The sequence below is a fragment of the Oncorhynchus nerka genome, linkage group LG2 (assembly GCF_034236695.1).
Source record: "Oncorhynchus nerka isolate Pitt River linkage group LG2, Oner_Uvic_2.0, whole genome shotgun sequence".
In the NCBI taxonomy this organism is placed as follows: domain Eukaryota; kingdom Metazoa; phylum Chordata; class Actinopteri; order Salmoniformes; family Salmonidae; genus Oncorhynchus; species Oncorhynchus nerka.
In genome coordinates, this window is record NC_088397.1 from 56,332,760 (window position 1) to 56,355,872 (window position 23,113).

General features: G+C 42.8%; 1 protein-coding gene across 1 annotated transcript in view; it reads right to left on the bottom strand.

The window, feature by feature from the left end:
* The window catches only part of LOC115138350 (receptor-type tyrosine-protein phosphatase gamma-like), a 263,743-nt gene that overhangs the window by 76,970 nt on the left and 163,660 nt on the right, over positions 1 to 23,113 (bottom strand). The window contains exons 3-4 of the mRNA XM_029675127.2: positions 18,632 to 18,814; positions 4,404 to 4,552 (exon numbers count right to left, since the gene is read on the bottom strand). Coding sequence (XP_029530987.2) covers positions 4,404 to 4,552; positions 18,632 to 18,814 — 332 coding nt within the window. The remainder of the gene's footprint in view (positions 1 to 4,403; positions 4,553 to 18,631; positions 18,815 to 23,113) is intronic.

A 23,113-nucleotide genomic window follows, 5' to 3' on the forward strand; every position in this document is an offset into this window, starting at 1 on the left:
GAGTTACATACTGATACAACAGTAGTTAAGATGGGGAGAAGTACTGTATGTCCATGATAAGGCGCTGCTCTAACTTCTTAACAGCACTGTCAACAAGGCAGGTCCTACAGGCCCTACACAGGCCCTAGTTTCTACCTTCTTAACAGCACTGTCAAAAAGGCAGGTCCTACAGGCCCTAGTTTCTACCTTCTTAACAGCACTGTCAAAAAGGCAGGTCCTACAGGCCCTAGTTTCTACCTTCTTAACAGCACTGTCAAAAAGGCAGGTCCTACAGGCCCTAGTTTCTACCTTCTTAACAACACTATCAACAAGGCAGGTCCTACAGGCCCTAGTTTCTACCTTCTTAACAGCACTGTCAACAAGGCAGGTCCTACAGCACCTGGACTACTGTTCAGTCGTGTGGTCAGGTGCCACAAAAAAGGCTTAGGAAATTTGGAAATGGTTAAGAACAGGGCAGCACGGCTGGCCCTTGGATGTACACAGAGAGCTAATATTAATAATATGCATGTCAATCTCTTCTGGCTCAAAGTGGAAGAGAGATTGACTTCATCACTACTTGTGTATGTGAGAGATATTGACATGTTGAATGCACCGAGGTGTCTGTTTGAACTACTGGCACACAGCTAGGAAACCGATGCACACCCCACAAGACATGCCACAAGAGGTCTCTAACAGACTATGGAAGAAGCACAGTGCTACATAGAGCATGACTACATGGAACTCTATTCCACATCAAGTAACTCACGTAAGCAGTAACATTAGATTTAGAAAACAGATTAAAAAACATCTTATGGAACAGTGGGGTCTGTGAAGCAGCACAGACATAGGCACAGACACTTGCATACACACACACACACACACACACACACACACACACACACACACACACACACACACACACACACACACACACACACACACACACACACACACACACACACACACACACACACACACACACACACACACACACAATAACATACGCACTATACACACACGTCCACAAGGATTTTATACTGTATATATGTGGTAGTGGTGGAGTAGGGGTCTGAGGGAACACAGTGTGTTGTGAAATCTGTGAATGAATTGTAATATTTTTTTAATTGTATAAACTGCCTTAATTTTGCTGGACCCCAAGAAGAGTAGTTGCAGCTAATGGGGATCCATAATAAATACAATACAATACAATACCTTGTCACAACACAACTGATTGGCTCGAACGCATTAAGAAGGAAATAAATTCCATAAAATATATTTTAACAAGGCACACCTGTTAATTGAAATGCATTCCAGGTGACTACCTCATGAAGCTGGTTGAGAGAATACCAAGAGTGTGCAAAGCTGTCATCAAGGCAAAGGGTGGCTACTTTGAAGAATTTCAAATATAAAATATACGTTGATTTGTTTAACACTTTTTTGGTTACTACATGATTCCATATGTGTTATTTCATAGTTTTGATGTCTTCACAATTATTCTACAATGTAGAAAATAGTAAAAAAAACGGAAAAACCCTTGAATGAGTAGGTGTGTCCAAACTTTTGAATGGTACAGTAGATGGAAAGCTGTGCTTCATTCCTGCCTGGTTGTGTTTTGCATGTTAACCAGTGTTTCACAGTTAAAACAGCAGGTAGGAAGGGAGCAGGCCCCCACTTAATCACGCCATTGAAGGAGCTTATTAGAGAACAATTACTAAATGGCAAGGCTTGTAAATCATAAATTATTTATCAAGAGGACTTAACGAAATGAGAGCAGCATTTTGCTGTTGACAGCAGTGGCCTCATGAGTATTCATAGGAGTGGGCTCAGCCTCAGACCAGGGCCTTCTCGTGACAGTCACCAAGGACATCAGGCCATAGCTACAGTACAGGCTGCAGTCTGTCTTTCTGTTAGCACTAACCATACTAGCACTACTGTTCATAAAGGCACCTAGTGGGCTTTTCTTTCTTGTGTTCTTTTACTTTCATTCTTTATAGCCCTTTCTCTCCTTGACACATATTATATTATCTGAGAGTGGAACAACAACAATGACCTCACAAACATGTAACAATGCTGTTTTGCTATTTTTCTCCAGTCTTTGATTAACCTTCCTTAAAAGAGGCCAGAGCTTACATGCCTTTTACGCCCAGCTTATCTCTCATTCCATTGGATAGAGTGCTACTTAAAGGACCAATAACAAAAGCCGAGACTAGAAAGTGCCCAAACACACACACACACACACACACACACACACACACACACACACACACACACACACACACACACACACACACACACACGCACGCACGCACACACACACTGAGGCTACGTGAGAGCTGTTGGCTTCACATAAGGAAAAAGAGAAGGGATAAGAAGCGGAAGTGGAAGAAAGCGGCTCACCACAGATGCGTATAATCAGCTACAAGTACTGCTATTTATCATTAGTCAATGTCAATGGGGTTGTTTTTCCCTGTTGCAGGTGGAGTGTCTTTCCCCTTGCCATTGAGGACCCTGTCTAAGGGTTCTCTATCTCTCTCTCTCTCTCTCTCTCTCTGTCTCTCTCTCTCTCTCTCTCCCTCTCTCTCTCTCTGTCTCTCTCTCTCTCTCTCTGTCTCTCCCTGTCTCTCTCTAAATAATGAGGATCAAAATGGATAATTTAAAATGGGCTAAGTATATAAGGGCACATTACTATGATCATAAAAAAAAAAGAAGAAAAGTAACCAAAGCTTGAGCCTTTGTCCATCAAACACTATATTTGATCCCAGGCTGTACAACCACAGTGGGGAAAACCAGAGCGACTGAATTCAGGTCAGCTCAAGAGGGAGAAGCAGAAATTTAGCGCTAACCAATTTAATGAGACCCACATTTTAAAGTAATGTCTCTGCAAATCCACCTAGGGTGTAGGGTATTTCCCAGACTAAACCTTGTCATTGGCAATTTCCATTCATGAAGAAATCTTTTGCTACATCTACATATGATTGCGAGAGACCCGGTGTGCCTTGGTGTGTTGAGTACACATTTGGCTACCAAGCCACTGTCTACCTGTGAATTAATATCCATTGTAGTGACTAAAAAAACAGTCACTTTTAATCTTCTGCCTTCAAAACAATTCAACAAAACCAACATTGTCTGTCAGGAAAATGTATATTATCACTGCTGTTTTCCTGCCAAAAGAAAAGCAGAGCACTCTCCTGTAATACAGGTCAGCACAGCACCTGTGACATACAAAGGTAATGTACCATTAGCTGGAAACATATAATGACTAGCACAGCAAAGCATGACGGCAACAGGGTGCCCACGCACACACAATTACACACAGGAACACACACAGGCATGCACGGACGGACAAAGCATGACGGCAACGGGGTGCCCACGCACACACAATTACACACAGGAACACACACAGGCATGCACGGACGGACAAAGCATGCACATACCCACACTCTGCCCTGCCACTGACATCTTTAATTACCTCTTAGACACAATCGCTCTCCTTAACCGTGTGTTAATTATGCACTTTTTCCACAGTACGTTCTACTTCCCTCAACCTTAGCTCTGTATCCTCTCTCTCTCTCTCTCTCTCTCTCTCTCTCTCTCTCTCTCTACAGATAAGGACATGAGCAGGGAGAGTTGGAAGCACTCATTTGCATTCACCACAGTAACACTCTCACAGAACTGAGTCACACGCCTATTGGACTAGGACATTCTATTCTGCATCAGGACTGACATCAACAGAGTGGACTACACCGCAAATCATACATATTGAATCATTCAAGAACCCATCAGTATAACAGAAGAGGGACTTTGGCTTTTCATCGATCAGTTTTGCAATGCGTGGGACATGAAAATGTAAATGCAATAAGATGCAGCATGAATTTCCATGGCTTTGTATGAATTTCTAGGCCTGTTATACAGTGCATCAACTTAATTGGAGGAATAAAACATCCCAAAAATGACAACATAAAATTGAAATAATTTCAAACTGCCAATACCAGCCAAATCCACCAAATGTCAAATGATATTCATCTGTTGGCTAAGGACAGCAGAGGCTGCTGAGGTTCCGATGAAACCGAACAGAAGAAAGAGTGACATTTTGCCATCCAAGGGACACGACACACTTGGCCGCCAGGTTGAGGGATCACTTGCGATTTTTTACTGGATCTTAAAGCTGTCTCTAAGCTGCTCCACATTATGTCCTGTCAGATCAATACGGGACCACCCTCTACTCTACCCCATCTTGACAGGAGGATGTCTCCTACCCCCACTGGTCCTCATTCATACACTGGGGTTTTCTAGAATCCTCGCCTCCCATATTTCCTATCCATTTTGTTTACCTCGTCGTATAATCCCCTCTATCTCCCCAGATGACCCCAGAGACACCCCCCCCCTCCCCTACCCAGATGTGGGGGCAGACCCTTCCCTCTCACCTCCACTGGGAACCTCCTGCCGTTGATGCTGTGTTCAGAGCCATCTGATCCATTACTCTGGCCCCAGTGGAACTCCACCTTCTCAGCCTTAAAACGCCCCGGCAGGCCTGCACCACGCACAAAGTAGTCATCTTTCAGCATGATGGCCACTGAGAGAGACAGAGAGAGAGAGACAGAGAGAGAGAGAGAGAGAGAGAGAGAGAGAGAGAGAGAGAGAGTCACCATATTATCACACTTCATAATGTTCACACACTGAAGGAACATAATGAAAAATGACTTACGAATTAGCTAAACTTATCATGAATTATTGCAAATTGTATAAACAAGACAGAACAAACTTTTCTGAGCTTTTGCATTCACCACATTTTGTGTGGTTATTCTTAGATACTGTATAGGAGGGAATTGTTGATATGTTCTTTAATGTATTTTCTAGATAACATTTTCTTTGGAAATATGAGCTAAAAATGCAGTTCAGTATTTTACAGATAGAAAAATAAAAAATATATATCCAAAAATCTGCTCTATACAAGTCTGGTCCTGGAGTATCTTAACAAAATGAAACCAAAATATTTAGGCTGACTTCATCCAGTGACTAGAAGAATAGAATTGCAGTATATGCAAATATGTACATATTTAATAAGATATTGCCTCATTGCATATTTTTATACAATATTTCAGAAAAGTTGTAATACAAAAGGCCTTATATTGGTGTCTATATTCAACTGGCAAAAGGCCATTGTGATATGAATCAGGGGGGAAAAAAGACCCCATTAAGGTGTGATGCCTCGCCTTAAAGAACTGACAGCATTTTAGCAACATGAAATCTTATTCAAATCTGTTCATATACACCCACAAGAAGAATATGACAAGCTAGCACATAGATATGGTGTTCACATTTTCATAAATTCTTAGAATGTTTGGGAATTACGTATACAAAGGCATTTGTGAGCATTCTATAGCAATATAACGTCCGTACGTTTGGACATTAATAGACACTGCAGTAAATAAAATGGAATATAAACGTCTGTCTCATCCAGGACCAGAGTCGACACAGACCGGAGCACCATAGCCAATCAGAGCTAGAGTAGGCCTTTATACAAACAAGTCATTTGCCACACAGGCCTGCCATCATTCACTTTTAACTGTACTGTGTGTTTACAGGTAGTTGCACGAGCACGACATTAGATTATGAGAACGCATTCACCAAAATTCACAAAATACACCTGAATGGATATCTGCAAATATGTCAATACCACGGGAGAGCTTGCAAACTATTACGGACAACAAAGGGAAACCCAGCCGTGAGGTTTTTATGCTCGCTTCGAGGCAAGCAATATTGAAACATGCAGGAGAGCACCAGCTGTTCCAGATGAATGTGTGATCATGCTCTCCGTAGCCAATGTGAGCAAGACCTTTAAACAGGTCAACATTCACAAGGACACGGGGCCAGACGGATCACAAGGACGTGTTCTCAGAGCATGCGCGGACCAACTGGCAAGTGTCTTCACTGACATTTTAAACCTCTCTCTGACCAAGTCTGTAATACCTACATGTTTCAAGAAGACCACCATAGTCCCTGTGCCCAAGAAAGCGGTGTTAACCTGCCTAAATGTCTACCGCCCCGTAGCACTCACGTCAGTAGCCATGAAGTGATTTGAAAGGCAGGTCATGGCTCACATCGACACCATCATCCCGGAAACCCTAGACCCACTCCAATTCACATACCGCCCAAACAGATCCACAGATGACGCAATCTCAATTGCACTCCACAATACACTTTCCCACCTGGACAAAAGGAACACCTATGTGAGAATGCTGTTCATTGACTACAGCTCAGGGTTCAACACCATAGTGCCCTTCAAGCTCATCACTAAGCTAAGGACCGTGGGACTAAACACCTCCCTCTGCAACTGGATCCTGGACTTTCTGATGGGCCACACCCATGTGGTAAGGGTAGGCAACAACACATCTGCCACGCTGATCCTCAGGGGTGCTTGCTTAGTCCCCTCCTGTACTCCCTGTTCACCCACAAATGCATGGCCAAACATGACTCCAATCATTAAGTTTGCTGATGACACAACAGTGTTAGGCCTGATCACCAACAACAATGAAACAGCTTATAGGGAGGAGGTCAGAAACCTGGCAGTGTGGTGCCAGAACAAAAACCTCCCCCTCAATGTGAGCAAGATAAAGGAGCTGATCGTGGACTACAGGAATAGGAGGGCTGAACAGTCCTCCATTAACATCGACGGGGCTGTAGTAAAGTGGGTCGAGAGTTTTAAGTTATTTTGTGTTCACATCACCAACAAACTATCATGGTCCAAACACACCAAGTCAGTCAAGTCAGTAAAGAAAAATGACAGTCCATCATTACTTTAAGACATGAAGGTAAGTCAATCCTAAAAAATGTCAAGAACTTTGAAAGTTTCTTCAAGTGCAGTCGCAAAAAACACCAAGAGCTATAATGAAACTGGCTCTCATGAGGACCACCACAGGAAAAGAAGACCCGGAGTTACCTCTGCTACAGAGGATAAGTTCATGACACATCTCAACATCAACTGTTCAGAGACTGTGTGAATCAGGCCTTCTTGGTCAAATTGCTGCAAAGAAGACACTTGCTTGGGCCAAGAAACACAAGCAATGGACATTAGACAGGTGGAAATCTGTGCTTTGGTCTGACGATTCCAAATTTGAGATTTTTGTCTCTTTGTGAGATGCAGAGTAGGTGAACAGATGATCTCCGCATGTGTGGTTCCCATCGTGAAGCATGGATTAGAAGGTGTGATGGTGTGCTGGTGCATTGCTGGTGATTTAGAGGCACACTTAACCAGCATGGCTACCACAGCATTCTGCAGCGATACGCCATCCCATCTTGTTTGCGCTTAGTGAGACTATCATTTGTTTTTCAACAGGACAATGACTCAACACACCTCCAGGCTATTTGACCAGGAAGGAATGTGATGTAATGCTACATCAGATGACCTGACCGCCACAATCAAGACTTGAAAATGGCTGTCTAGTAATGACCAACAATAAACTTGACGGTTCTTGAAGAATTGTGCAAATATTGTGCAATCCAGGTGTGCAAAGTTCTTAGAGACTTACCCCAAAAGACACAGCTGTAATCGCTGCCAATGTGTCCATAAAGTATTGACTCAGGGGTGTGAACAGTTATGTACATTTTCAATACATTTCTAAAAACATGTTTTCACATTGTCATTATGGGGTATTGTATGTAGATGGGTGAGAAAAAATGGATTTCAGCCATTTTGAATTCTGCCTGTGACACAGCAAAATGTGAAATACGTCAAAGGTATGAATACTTTCTGAAGGCACTGTATCTTCTCAGCCACTTCTAATTGTCTCTGCAAGTCCATTGTTATTTCATCATCCTCTTGTTGAAATAAAGTTGGAATTGGCAGAGGGGTACATTTTTGGGGTTAACAAATTTGTCTGAATAGACCCACATTTAATTAACCAATATGACCTTAAATAAATGCTCCCATTGTCAAACCGATGTCTTACTGTAATTGAATTTCAGAATCGTTTTTACTCCTCCTTTCACAGGAGAGTTCTGTCCCATTTCGAAGAAGCACTCAAGTGGCCTGTTTGTCATCTTAACATCTTCAGCAAAGTCTGAAACTTGAGACATGTCAAACTAAATACACTAGGCCTTTTAAATACATTGACTTAGTTTGACATTTCTTAGGTCGGATACTCTGCCAAAGTCTTTGACCCTTGAACAATTGGCTCGTCTATCACAGTTTATTTCCCCTCCTTGTGTAGTTTGTTTCCTCTGGGAGATATTGGAGATTTTAAGAGATGTGTTGCCTGGTGCTTTTACAGGGTTGTTGGCACTCCCACTGAAATTCTACCAGTCTGCATCCAGGATGCTAAGGTTACACTAAGTAGTAAGGCCTCCTGTGGGAGCCTGGCCTTCTTGGCATACCTCATAATACCACTGAGACTACAGATGGCAGCCAAATCAAAGCTGAGGGATTAACAATGCATAGTGTGCTTAAGATGTTGCTTAGCATCTATTGCATGGGACTCAAAGCAGAGAAAGGTGATGTGGAGGGAGACTACCACTGTGGCTAAGCTAAATACACTCCACTGTATTGGTGCTACGTTTAGTCTCATTTTATGGTTACGGTTTATGCTAACAGGCTAACGGAAGGGATGGCATGGCAGTTTACATTAGCGCTCAGAGCAAGGCAGGGATAAAAAACACATTTCTTGCTCTCTATTTTCATCATTTGTTTTTGCCTTTTGTTGATTCAGCGTCCTAATCCAGCATGCGAGCGGAAGGCAGGTCTTGGGAGTTTCATTAGCGATGGGAGCCAGTGTTTGGGAGCGCTAACAGGCGAGCAGGAATTAGACGCTAAGCCAGCGAGACCTTGGACCGCAGTGTGTGAAAACATGGGGCTGATATGGATATAAAGCCTTGATCAATGCAAATATTTCTTCAAGACTTGAAGACTCCAAGTCCTCATGAATTTCTTAAAAGGTTTATTTGATACGATTCTGGGAAAGTATTCTCCCTTCATCCTTCCAGACGCCCTCCTCTCCCTCTCAAAAACCCTGATACTCTTCTTCTGGCCGTGAGACATATAATGACTTCCTGCTTCAAGGTGAAAGGATTAGAGTTCAGCCGAGGCTACAGTTTTCACAGAATCATGAGGACTTTGAGAAGAAGCTGATTGAAGCATCCATTATTCAGAGATGCTTACCCCTTCCTTCCTGGTTTACTACACTGTTCATCAGCCACCCCCTTCAGGTGATTACTTCACAGATGCTCAGCTGTCATTTATAAATAGTGGAGAATGTACTGTATAAATAATGCATGGCACAACAAGAGGACATTTGTCTTGTTAGGCATGCATTATGGAGTAAGCAGAGATAAGAAGCTGTGCGCTATTTCGTTCCGCAGCTGTTGTTTGTGTTAGCACTTTATTTGACTCGGTGGGTTGCGCCACTGCTACGCTAACGTGCTGTACTAACCTGTACTACACTGGTGCTCCCCCACCATGCCTGCAGAGCAGACAGCTCAGGGGTGGCCCTCATCCTTTAACACACCTTGGCCTTGGGAAGAGACGGCTGTGGCCATCAGAGTCTCGGAAAAACACCACGCAATCAGGGACAGACATTTCACATGCTGAATGAGTTGAGGAGTATCTCGCTCTCGCTCTCTCTTTCTCCGAGTCTTCTCTCTAACACTGAGTGATGACAGGGATGCTAATAAACGGCTGAGAAGACGTACAGTACCCCATCAGAAGAACCTGACTCTCTTTCATCTAAACAACAAGCCTTTCACTCACCCCCCCCCAAACTACACTACATTGAGGAATGTGTATGGGCCATTCACTCAGTCACTGCCTACTAGAGAGGGATCAGAAAATAACACCAGTGTGGCTTTATGGGCTATAGGATCTTCATCATATGATAGAACAGTTTAAGAGGAAGATAATAGATAACTCACAGAGAGTGGGATTACATGTTATACAAGGTGTACGTATGTGCCCACCATTTTAAAGCAGATACAGGGGTCCAATAAGGTTCACCATTTGGTACAGATGGACCAGGGACAACACCAGTTCATACATGACACATCGTGTTCAGAGAGATTCATAAAATCAAATATCTGGCAATACAGAAATCACACTGGGACATTTGTTTCCCCAGGTCTACAGAGAGACCCTGTAATAGGACATCTGGCCTTGTTGTGACTGCTGTCAATACTGACGCCAGCCACCTGTGGCCCTCGCTCCCACAAGCATTTCAACTAAATTTGTAGGCAGAAAGAGAGGACGATCCATCTTTGTGACAGATAGAAATGGTGAAAAATACCTGTCTTAGGCAGGGAACATCCATGAGATGCTATAAGAGCTGAATGCAGATGTCCAAAAACAGCTTTTTCAGGTTGTCATCTGTACCAATGATAGATTGAGACATCAACTAAATGTGCAAATCCACTCCTACCACAAATATTGTATTGGACTGCTCTACATGTTTTTAAACTACCAGAATGTATATATAAAGTGTGAATTTAAAGGAGATATCCTTATTTTTCTCCCACGTTGTGGAAGCTTGGCGAATTACAACAGGCTATTTTAAAACAATTCCCCCCCTTCCCTCGGCCGACCCCTTTCTCAACAAGCCTAGAGTCACTCCCCCTTTGCACGGTCTCTCCCTTTCGTTCTAAAACGTGTTGATTTGTTTACATAGACATAGCTAGCCAGCCATTTCATATGGCTACAGCAAAAGCAGCATTCCACTAGCTAACCACTGGACACACAATGTCGGGTGATGAGGTGAAATATAACGTTAAACCATATCGCAACGTTGTACTTTCAATTTGTCAACTTTCTGTGATGTGTTCTGTCAATTCCTTTGCTAGCCTTGCTAATGTTTGATAAACCACAGCTAGTTTGACACTATTGCAGCTGTAGCTATATATAGAAATAGATATAGGGAAGATAATCAAGGAGGTGATGGAGTCCAGGTGAGTGTCATGAGGCGCAGATGCACGAGATGATGGTGACAAGTGTGTGAGATGATGGCGACAGGTGTGTGAGATGATGGCGACAGGTGTGTGATGATGGCGACAGGTGTGTGAGATGATGGTGACAGGTGTGTGAGATGATGGTGACAGGTGTGTGAGATGATGGTGACAGGTGTGTGAGATGATGGCGACAGGTGTGTGAGATGATGGTGACAGGTGTGTGAGATGATGGCGACAGGTGTGTGAGATGATGGTGACAGGTGTGTGAGATGATGGCGACAGGTGTGTGAGATGATGGTGACAGGTGTGTGAGATGATGGCGACAGGTGTGTGAGATGATGGTGACAGGTGTGTGAGATGATGGCGACAGGTGTGTGAGATGATGGCGACAGGTGTGTGAGATGATGGCGACAGGTGTGTGAGATGATGGCGACAGGTGTGTGAGATGATGGCGACAGGTGTGTGAGATGATGGTGACAGGTGTGTGAGATGATGGCGACAGGTGTGTGAGATGATGGCGACAGGTGTGTGAGATGATGGTGACAGGTGTGTGAGATGATGGCGACAGGTGTGTGAGATGATGGCGACAGGTGTGTGATGATGATGGTGACAGGTGTGTGAGATGATGGTGACAGGTGTGTGAGATGATGGTGACAGGTGTGTGAGATGATGGTGACAGGTGTGTGAGATGATGGTGACAGGTGTGTGAGATGATGGCGACAGGTGTGTGAGATGATGGTGACAGGTGTGTGAGATGATGGTGACAGGTGTGTGAGATGATGGTGACAGGTGTGTGAGATAATCAAAAGCCTGATGACCTAGAGGCCGGAGAGAGAGTACACGTGACTCAACTGTGTCAAATTGTTTTGCAATAGCCAATGCATGTAAGAAAGTATCTCACATAGCAGGACATCTAACATGATTCAATGTATGCGCAGGTTGTGTTGGACCATGTTGATGGCAGTCAGACTAGCAGGGCAAGAGGCAAGGGTAAAGGAGGAGCCATGGGCTGAGGATGGACAGGCAGAGGAAGGCAGCAGAGAGACAGAAATTAGGAAGAGGAGAGGCTTTTTGCTCTCCTCGGTGAAAGAATGGCTGACACACAGGTTTGTATTATGTTAAAAAAAAGCCTATATATTTAACAATAATAAATATATTTTCTTTAATAATTAACATATAAACATATTACATTCAATAGAAACATGATCTAGTTTGTTCAATTTGCACTAGATATTTGTTTTTGAATTGGCTTTGAATTAATAGTAAACCTTGACCATACATATGAGAAATACCTTTAGTGGAGTGTGGAGAGAAATGTCACATTCAGCCTTACTGATAAGAGGCTACAGTGCGATGAAAAAGTATGTGAACCCTTTAGAATCACCTGGATTTCTGCATAAATTGGTAATAAAAACAATTCTGATCTTCATTTAAGTCACAACAATAGACAAACACAGTCTGCTTAAAATAACACATGTCATGTCTTTATTGAACACACCATGTAAACACTCACAGTGCAGGGTGGGAAAAGTATGTGAACCATTGGATTTAATAACTAACACTCCGTTGGCAGCAATAACCTCAACCAACTGTTTTCTTTAGTTAAGGATCAGACCTGCAAAACGGTCAGTAGGAATTTTGGACCATTCGTCTTCACAAAACGGTTTCAGTTCCACAATATTCTTGGGATGTCTGGTGTGAACCGGTCTCTTGAGGTCGTGCCACAGCATCTCAGTCGGGTTGAGGTCAGGACTGACTGGGCCACTCCAGAAGGAGTATTTTCTTCCCGTTGAAGCCATTCTGTTGTTGATTTATTTCTGCCTTTTGGGTTGTTGTCCTGTTGCATCACCTAACTTCTATTGAGCTTCAATTGGTGGACAGACTTACATTCTTCTGCAAAACATATTGCAAGCTCTCCAGGCCCTGAGGAGGCAAAGAAGCCCCAAACCATGATGGTCCCTCTACCATAGTTTACAGTTGGGATGAGGTTTTGATGTTGGTGTGCTGTGGTGGTGTTGCAGACTCTGGGGCCTTTCAGAACAGGTGAAAATATAATGAGATCATGTGACAGATCATGTGACACTTAGATTGCACACAGGTGGACTTTATTTGATTAATTATGTGACTTCTGAAGGTAATTGGTTGCACCAGATCTTATTTAGGGGCTTCATAGCAAAGGGGGTGAATACATATGCACACACCACTTTTCCGTTTGTGATATTTTTTTATTTTTTGAAACAAGTAATTAAAAAAAAACTATTTTGTGTATGTCCATTGCATGAAATCCAAATAAAAATCTATTTAAATTACAGGTTGTAATGGTTGTAAATGCCAAGGGGGATGAATACTTTTGCAAGGCACTGTACCCCTGGACAAATGAACTCAATTACATATTTAAAGTGGTAATCAGCAAGTCGTCCATGACCCCAGGCTTCCCCGCGCTTCTTGTGTTGTTTATATATTCAATCTATGGTTGTGAGTGGGAGAGAGCAAAGATGCGAGAGAGAGCACTTGGGCATGAGGGAAAGGAAAGGGAAATGGGGATACCTAGCCAGTTGCACAACTGAACGCCTTCAACTGAAATGAGCGTGCATGAGCGTGCGTTAGAGAGGTAGAATGTAAACAGTAGAGTAGTCAGCTGCTAGCTAGTTGTAGATAAACAGTTGTGGTAGCAGGGACAACATATTCAGAAATGTTCTACTGAACAAGTATCATCATCATTAGTATTGGATCTGAATCAACTCGACCCGAAAAGAGAAGTGAGTTGGGTTTCGTTCAAAATGAAACAACAAAAGAAGAGGTGAGACCTGAGGGTCGCAGACGACTAGCTGATTCCAACTTTAAGGAGTTAAGATTCAATGTGAACATCATCAAACACAAGTTAACCCTTAGGTTCCAAAAACAATGGTCAACTGATAAATGGCTAAAACAGAAACTCGGAATTTAACAAGATCAAAAACACCTATGATCCAGAACCTTGTGTCACTTGTCACCTAACGAGAAATAAAAGATGTGTGCCAGCCCAGACATAATTGTTACGTTCTGACCTTAGTTCCTTTGTTTTTGTTTTAGTATGGTCAGGGCGTGAGTTGGGTGGGTTGTCTATGTTAGTTTGTCTATAATTTTCTATTTCTGTGTTTGGCCTGGTATGGTTCTCAATCAGAGGCAGCTGTCAATCGTTGTCCCTGAATGAGAACCATATTTAGGTAGCCTGTTTTCCATTGTGTTTTGTGGGTGGTTATTTTTAGTCTTTGTGTGTCTGCACCAGACAGAACTGTTTCGGTTGTTTCTTTGTTGTTTGTTATTCAGTGTTCAATTTTCATTAAATAAGATGAACACTTACCACGCTGCGCTTTGGCCCTCCTCTCCTTCCCCAGACAACAAGCGTTACAATAATACACACCCCTCGAGGCAGGTAGAGCCCCAAGAACACAGGGATGGGAGGATTATTTTTATTTTTATTTTTTATTTCACCTTTATTTAACCAGGTAGGCTAGTTGAGAACAAGTTCTCATTTGCAACTGCGACCTGGCCAAGATAAAGCATAGCAGTGTGAACAGACAACACAGAGTTACACATGGAGTAAACAATTAACAAGTCAATAACACAGTAGAAAAAAAATGGGCAGTCTATATACAATGTGTGCAAAAGGCATGAGGAGGTAGGCGAATAATACAATTTTGCAGATTAACACTGGGGTGATAAATGATCTGATGGTCATGTACAGGTAGAGATATTGGTGTGCAAAAGAGCAGAAAAGTAAATAAATAAATAAAATAAAAACAGTATAAAAACAGTATGGGAATGAGGTAGGTGAAAATGGGTGGGCTATTTACCAATAGACTATGTACAGCTGCAGCGATCGGTTAGCTGCTCGGATAGCTGATGTTTGAAGTTGGTGAGGGAGATAAAAGTCTCCAACTTCAGCGATTTTTGCAGTTCGTTCCAGTCACAGGCAGCAGAGTACTGGAACGAAAGGCGGCCAAATGAGGTGTTGGCTTTAGGGATGATCAGTGAGATACACCTGCTGGAGCGTGTGCTACGGATGGGTGTTGCCATCGTGACCAGTGAACTGAGATAAGGCGGAGCTTTACCTAGCATGGACTTGTAGATGACCTGGAGCCAGTGGGTCTGGCGACGAATATGTAGCGAGGGCCAGCCGACTAGAGCATACAAGTCGCAGTGGTGGGTGGTATAAGGTGCTTTGGTGACAAAACGGATGGCACTATGATAGACTGCATCCAGTTTGCTGAGTAGAGTGTTGGAAGCCATTAGAGGAGGGTAAAGAGGCCAACAATATATTTTAATAGTGCTATGGCTCACAGGTGGACTGGGTAAGACAAAGCAGCATAGGTGTATCAATGGATCTTGCTGTGTAAAGACCTCTATAGAGTTCATCTGAACTAACTGTTTAAAGGCCCACTGTTGTCACATCGTCATCCCATTCAAATGACCTCACCATGTAAATAAAAATAGGGTTTAGGTGTGCAGCAAGGGGGTTTGGGGAGGGGGATGGTCTGCTCTGTGTGTTTCAATAGGCTAGAATCACATTGTCACTCTTATTTTGTCTTCTAAACCAATGAATAGTTTGCAAGTTGGGACGTGCGGTCACTTTTTGTGAAGAGCCACTTAGGAGGAGCTGCTTGGCAAATTGAATGGGGTGATCATGTGATGACGGTGGGCCTTTAATAAAGTCATGTAGTCTCCAAAGTAAGTCCATGTTTATAGAGAAAAGTCAACCTAAGAAAATGGTCTGGCACTGTAGGCCCTCTCCACAGCATAAGGATATTTAGATCAATGCACATTTCATCCCATTCCTTCACTACATGTATGCCAGCCAGCCATGGAGCTTAAGCTGTCCATGTGTATGTTCTGTGCTTCTACATTAGCAGTGCTTGCTCTTTGGGGTTTTAGGCTGGGTTTCTGTATAGCACTTTGTGACATCTGCTGATATAAAAAGGGCTTCATAAATACATTTGATTGATTGATTGATTCCTGTGATCAGTCTCTGTGTGTAGCCTGGTACAGTACATTTTGGGGTTGGGACTGGGAGGCAGGCAGGGAGGTCTTCTAGTTGTTTGAAAGTGGAGGCTTCAGAGGTGTCTTAAGAGAGGTCTAGCAGCAGGGATCTTTAGAGATGCTCATATTCATCAGGCTAAATAGAAGTGATAAAACATAACAAAAAAAGTACATTTACTGAATAAGATCTGTACAATACTGGCAATACACATATAAGGTGATAATGTCTCCAAAAATGTCAGTGTCGCTTGTTTTCGCCTTCTGTTGCCTCAATGGTGCTCCTATCTAGCTCAACCACTACAGGCTCCTCCAGAAACTCATCCCTCCTTTAGAGAAAGACAGTCAGTTATACTCCAAGTGCTGAATACTAGAGGGAGAGACATGACAGTACCATATATACACCGCCACATAGGCTACTCAAAGAAGGCAGGCACAAAGAGAGGGACACAAAAACACAGAAACCAACCGTAAATGATGCACACTCAAGAAAGTTCAGGCTAACCAATAGCCATCATTGAATGGAACAGGAAAAATATATTTAGCTATTCTCATGTTGAAATGAAGCATGTGTTGTCACCTATCTGACAGTGTGGTGCTGGATGCCATTCCAATGCTTGATAAAGCAGGCAGCGGAAACACTTTCTAGCTAGCTAACATTGTTTCAGTAATAATAACTTGGAAGTCTCAAAAAGTACCATTACAGCTGATAGTGTTACAGCCGAGTGCCATGACAGTTCTATCACTCTCAAACAGAGAAATGTACATGAAACATTAGCTAGCCGCCAATGTGAAATATAAGTAGGTTCAAAATGACCATGACTCTCAAAAACACACATGCTTATGTCAATATCCTGACTGGTTTTAGATCGCAAATACCATGTACACCTGAGTTATTTATCAAGAAAGCCAGATAATTTAGACAGCATAAAGATAACCCAGATTTTTCCATTCACAAACATCACAGCTAGCTAGCTGGTGCCACATCTTGTTAACGTAAACTCACTCACTTTTGTACATCGCCTTGGTCCGTACAATTGACCTTATTTTAGCGCCCCCAAAACACAATACTTCCAGATCAACTGTAATGTCAATACCATTGTAAAGCACAATTTCTCCCCTTTCCAACAGAATCAATTACATGACCCCACGCTGCCCGTTTCTGCATAATTCAACAAGACAATGAGCCCCGTCGGGTCTTTTTCAAAATGTCAGGTGGGGAAGTGAAACTAATGCGTGATAGTGAGAAGGAGAGATGTTGTGTGGGAAAATTGCTTTTTTTTTTCTTTCTGTCCAACTTATCACCTTATCGCCTCTAAAATGTAAATAAAACACTATAAAGAGTTTATATAATGTGTCATTACATACCTATTTGAAGGTTTGTCGAATTTGAATCGGGTTTTTAGGGCAGGGCTAAAGTGAAGAAGTAAACAGAGAATGATGATCGCATGCAATGATGATGCAAAAAAATGACTATGTATCCCCCCTTATCCCCGCCACTGTCCATTTCTTGTTTTTAAACGATGGGAGAAGTGCCACACCTGGCGGAGAGAGATTGCAAGACATAAATAGTTGCTTTATGCGTGTTGTACGTTACGACATGACACGTCAAGATGTAACGGAGGGTCAGTTTTTTTTCAACTTTTCTCCAATACTATAGAGCCATTACCATGTCGATCAACGCTTGAATAGAAACGTAGTTCACACCCAGATTTTGAAGTCAACACAGTCGCTTCTGTCCCATTAGTTTTCTTTGTAGCCTCGTTTGAATGTTGCGGTTGCGCACATTTGTACGGAATGGGGTGAGTATACGTTACCTGCCAAGCAGAAAACAGGCCATCTCTGCATCAGACTTCAGCCATAACTTCTCTCCAGTGAATCAAATTGTTACCTATATGTACTCTGGTTTTCCCCCCGAGCCATATCATTTAGTCGCTTGGCTAAACTATTTTTTTTGGCACCTGTATCCGCAACCGGTGGGGCTGGATGCTTGCCTAAGACATCCGCCATTGTTGATTGTGCTCGGAAGAGGAGGACCACGCCTCCGAGTGACGATAATCAGAGAGATGGTACAAACCCTCCAATTCGAAAACAAGAGCCATACCAACTTTTGTTAACCAATCGGAAAACTGAAAATCTTAATGCAATTTTGTAAGGGCCCAAAAAATGTAATATAATTCCACTATGACGGCAGGTATATTATAGGCAGTTTATGACATTATAATGGAACAAATCTTCTACATAATGCTCCTTTAATGTACTCTAATGTTATGCTAGGAATAGGTTGGTCATACTATGTTCAGACTCTACATACAGGTAACTGCCAAAATAAATAAACTGTTGAGTAAATTAGGGATACAAAGTATATTAAAAGCAGGTGCTTCCACACAGGTGTGGTTCATGCAATTAACATCCCATCATGCTTAGGGTCATGTATATAAATTCCCAGTTGCCCATTTCTTGGGGCTACCATGGCTAGAAGAAGAGATCTCAGTGACTTTGAAACAGTGGTCTAAACGGAGAATATGGGGTTTAAAGTGTTTGTGTGTGTGTTTCTTTGTTTGTGTGTGTCTCAGTGTCTCAGTCACCAGATCTCAACCCAATTGAACACTTTATCTCAACCCAATTGAATACTCTTTGGCAGTTACCTGTATATATACATAATGAAAGGAGGGTGGGGGTAAACAGACAGGGATACGGTGAATCTCACCTGTTTTACCAGTGTTCTTCATTGAGGTCTTGTTGGAGGACTCTGTCTCAAATCCATCCAGAGTGAGCTCCTGATACTCCATGGACACCTTTGTGTCCTGGTCTACGATGTTGATTGGTGACTGGTTCCTCTGTCTGCATTCTGGGTAGGCTGATGACCAGCCCTCCTCTGGCCCGTACGTACCTAGACCAGAATAAAGAAACAAAACAATATATATACTATATATACAAAAGTATGTGGACACCCCTTCAAAATAGTGGATTTCAGCAACACCAGTTGCTGACAGGTGTATAAAATCGAGCACACAGCCATGCAATCTCAATTCTATTGGCAGTAGAATGGCCTTACTGAAGAGCTCAGTGACTTTAAACGAGGCACCATCATAGGATGCCTTTCCAACAAGTCAGTTTGTCAAATTTCTGCCCTGCTACAGCTGCCCCGGTCAACTGTAAGTGCTGTTATTGTGAAGTGGAAACATCTAGGAGCAACAATTGCTCAGCCACGAAGTGGTAGGCCACACATGCTCACAGAACGGGACCGCTGAGTGCTCAAGTGCGCAGCACGTAAAAATCATCTCTCCTCGGTTGCAACACACTACCGAGTTCTAAACTGACTCTGGAAGAAACGTCAGCACAAGAACTGTTCATGAAATGGGTTTCCATACACAAGCCTAAGATCACCATGATCAATGACAATGGTCGGCTGGAGTGGTGTAAAGCTCGCCGGCATTGGACTCTGGAGCAGTGGAAACGCGTTCCTTGCAGTGATGAATCACACTTCACCATCTGGTAGTCCGAAGGATGAATCTGGGTTTGGTGTATGCCAGGAGAACACTACCTGCCCCATTGCATAGTGCCAACTGTAAAATGTGGTGGAGGAGGAATAATGGTCTGGGATTGTTTTCATGGATTGGGCTAGGCCCCTTAGGTCCGGTGAAGGGAAATCTTAACGCTACAGCATACAATGACGTTCTAGACAATTCTGTGCTTCCAACTTTGTGGTAACAGTTTGGGGAAGACCCTCTCCTGTTTCAGCATGACAATGCCCCCCGTGCACAAAGTGAGGTCCGTAATGAAATGGTTTGTCGAGATCAGTGTGGAAGCACTTGACTGGCCTGTACAGAGCCCTAACCTCAAACCCAACGAACACCTTTGGGATGAATTGGAACGCCAACTGCGAGCCAGGCCGAGTTGCACCCCCCCACCCTCACCCCCCTATTTGCCCTCAGAACAACCTCAATTCATCGTGGCATGGACTACAAGGTGTCGAAAGCGTTCCACGGGGATGCTGGCCCATGTTGACTCCAATGCTTCCCACAATCAATTTGGCTGGATGTCCTATGGGTGGTGGACCCTTCTTGATACACAGGGGAAACTGTTGAGCGTGAAAACCCAGCAGCGTTTGCAGTTCTTGACCCACTCAAACGTGTGCCTGTGGTAGTTATCAATAAGTAAACAAAGCTACACCTCCTAACAAATGGAGAGGTGAAGGCACTGTGCTCCGAGATGAAACCCCAAACTCTTAGCTGTGTGGCAAGTCCCAAGGCGAGACCAGACACCTCCATATAGAACAGAGTCAATAGAGGGAGAGGAGCAGGCCGGATGTCATAATTCTGCTGCCACCGCCCTCAGATAAAACAAACAGAGAGAAGGACAGAAAGTGAGGGAGGGAAAGAGGGAGAGGACAGGGTCAATGCCATGAAAACAGTAGAGGATGGATAATATATATAGTCCCTCTCCTCTACCCACAGCAGGCATGGTCTCCTCAGTGTGGGGTCACAGTAAGTTTTCCATAGCCATCCAACCATAAAACACCAGGCCAGCCAAGTGAAATCAAGTGATTCTTTAGTATCCAGTGAAGGGGAATTAATTTGGTTGTGGATAACACACTATAAAAACACATTTCAACAAAGGCATACATATCCCAACAACATATCAATATACTGTACAATATCATTCAACTGATTCAGTGTATACTAACAGCACCCTGGCCCATACCCATAAACATTCAACTTCATTGATTTTAAAATCAGAACAACTTTAGATATTAGCAACTACATAATATTAGTGCACATAATAATTGGAAGCATGAGCAAAATATCAGCGTCATCACAATGAGAAACAGCATCTCTCTCTGTTCCTATCTCTAAACACAAACTCAGATTGCATGGGATGTCTCGTTTAATTTATTATACAAGGAACTTAGAAATCAATCGTTTAACCTTAAACAATGACTACAACTGCACAACACACTGTAAGTCGCATTTGATTCAAAACGGGCATTACAGTACAGTCATATCATATTCTTATCTCCAATAAATATGCTTCATTGTGTCCCAACCTTGAGTACTATTGACTTTCCCCTGCAGTATGTCCTCCTGTCCTCTCTCTACAGCAGTGGTAGGCAACTACATTTAGCCGTGGGCTGATTTTTGTCAGAGTGGATGGTCGGGGGCCGGAACATTTACACTGCAAAATGACCACAACTAAGCCCAAAAAGAGATTGTATTTGACAATAAGAATCACTTCATACCTTGAGAAACGATCACGTCTTTTTTTTATTAGTGGGAAAACTTGGGAACAGATTTCCTAAATTAAACTCATTTTAGCAATTCTTGGTGATTTTACAGTGTTTTTTTTTACCCCACCCCCAAAAAAAACAATGTTTAAAAAGTAAACATGAAAAGAAAATGGTGGGCCCCAAAAAAATCACCAACCTCTGCTCTACAGTGAAGGCTTTGGATGCCCTCTGTCCTAAGGATGGAAGAAAGGAAGGGGCAGGGCCCACTCCCTCTCACTCTGCCCACTCCTACTACCCCCTATATCCGCATCATAAACACTTGGGCTAAAGTGCACCCCTAATTGAAAGCATCATCTGCGCTACCGGGGTTCTAAAATGAATTTGTCTATGATTACTCATGCCCTGCGCGCGTCCGGTGCGTTTGGTAATGTCTATTTCATTGAATTAGGAAGCATCCTCTTCTCCTGCTCCCTATCCTAGCCTTGGGGTGTATTGATTTGAGAGGTCTGGATTTCATATAGGAGAGCGCAGGGTATGGATCCAGGCAGCCGCGGCCTGGTAATGAATGCAGTGGAGAGCTGGTATGAAGCCATTAGTCATTGCTTTAATGCGGCTAGGAACTAAAACCATCAGCATGCCATCAGGTGTCACATCAACATTGCGTTACCCTGTGACCTCCGCCTCCCAGGGATGAATCGCATACTATGTCCCTCTTTTCACTTAAAGCTGCAATGTGTAACTTTTTGGGCTGCCCGACCAAAATCACATAGAAATGAGAGTTATAGATCTGTCATTCTCCTTGAAAGCAAGTCTAAGAAGTGGTCGATCTGTTCTATATGTATTATTTCTATGCTTTGGCTTCAAACAGCTGAAAATACAATCTTTTTGGTTTTGGAAAATATATTTTAGATTGTACAATGATTCTCTAAACTATACTTGCTTGTTTTGTCACAAACTGAAATTAGGCAAACTATTAGAATGTTAGCAAACAGGAAATGGATGAGCAATTTCTGCATAGTGCACCTTAAAATGTTCTCTAACTGGACTTCAACGGGGTATGTACTCTACTTATATCTCTCTGGGGACAGTTAAGCCTTGTAGTTTATGTTATAGTGAAAGGAATGGATTGAGAATCACAGAAAAATATTTAGTAGGCTTGTGAGAGATAGGAGGCCAATATATCTGATTAACTATAGTCACCATAAGAGAGAGAGAGGATGGAGGGGTGAAGGAAAAAACAGAGAAGGCCACCTGAATGAGAAGATGGCCATATTGGCACTAGAAGAGTGAATTTCCCTGTTTCCTATAAATATGAACACTGTATATCACACTCACAGAGTGGAGGGGTAATACATACTGATCTCCCTGACAACCAGGCACAAGGCAGAAACATAATCAGAAGAAAATGGCTTGCGACATGCATAATCATATACTCAGGTCAACAGGGAGAGGGTTTTAGATTTCTAATGTTTCATTCATTTTTCATGGCCATTTGTCTGTGATTCTTTGGAGAGCATGCACATTTTATTTCAGCGAATTATGAATACCATAAATACACCTTTATGGTGCTTTCACCCTCCAGGGACTTGAGGCTTTTCAGTCAATTAAGAGCGATTTCTTCAACAGCCTCAGCGCTCGCAACCTTGCTCATTTCATATTGAAAAACTGCCATATTCCAATTGTCTGCATAAACAAAACCATAATTGTGTGAGGCTGCTTAAAGAGCACAATTATGAAACGTTTGCCCAAAGACAGCATTGTTACACAAAAGCAAACACACCTTAGGGGGAATTTGCCTTTGGAAAAAATATGCCATTCTCCAAGGAACAGAACAAAGCACAAAAGGATGTTATGCAGAAAAGCATTTTGTCAAAATAACATTGGAGCACAAGGCTCCACACTTCAAACTCCCACCCGTTTTTTCAGGACCTATTTCAGGAAGCTCTATGGTCCTCTCTTAGA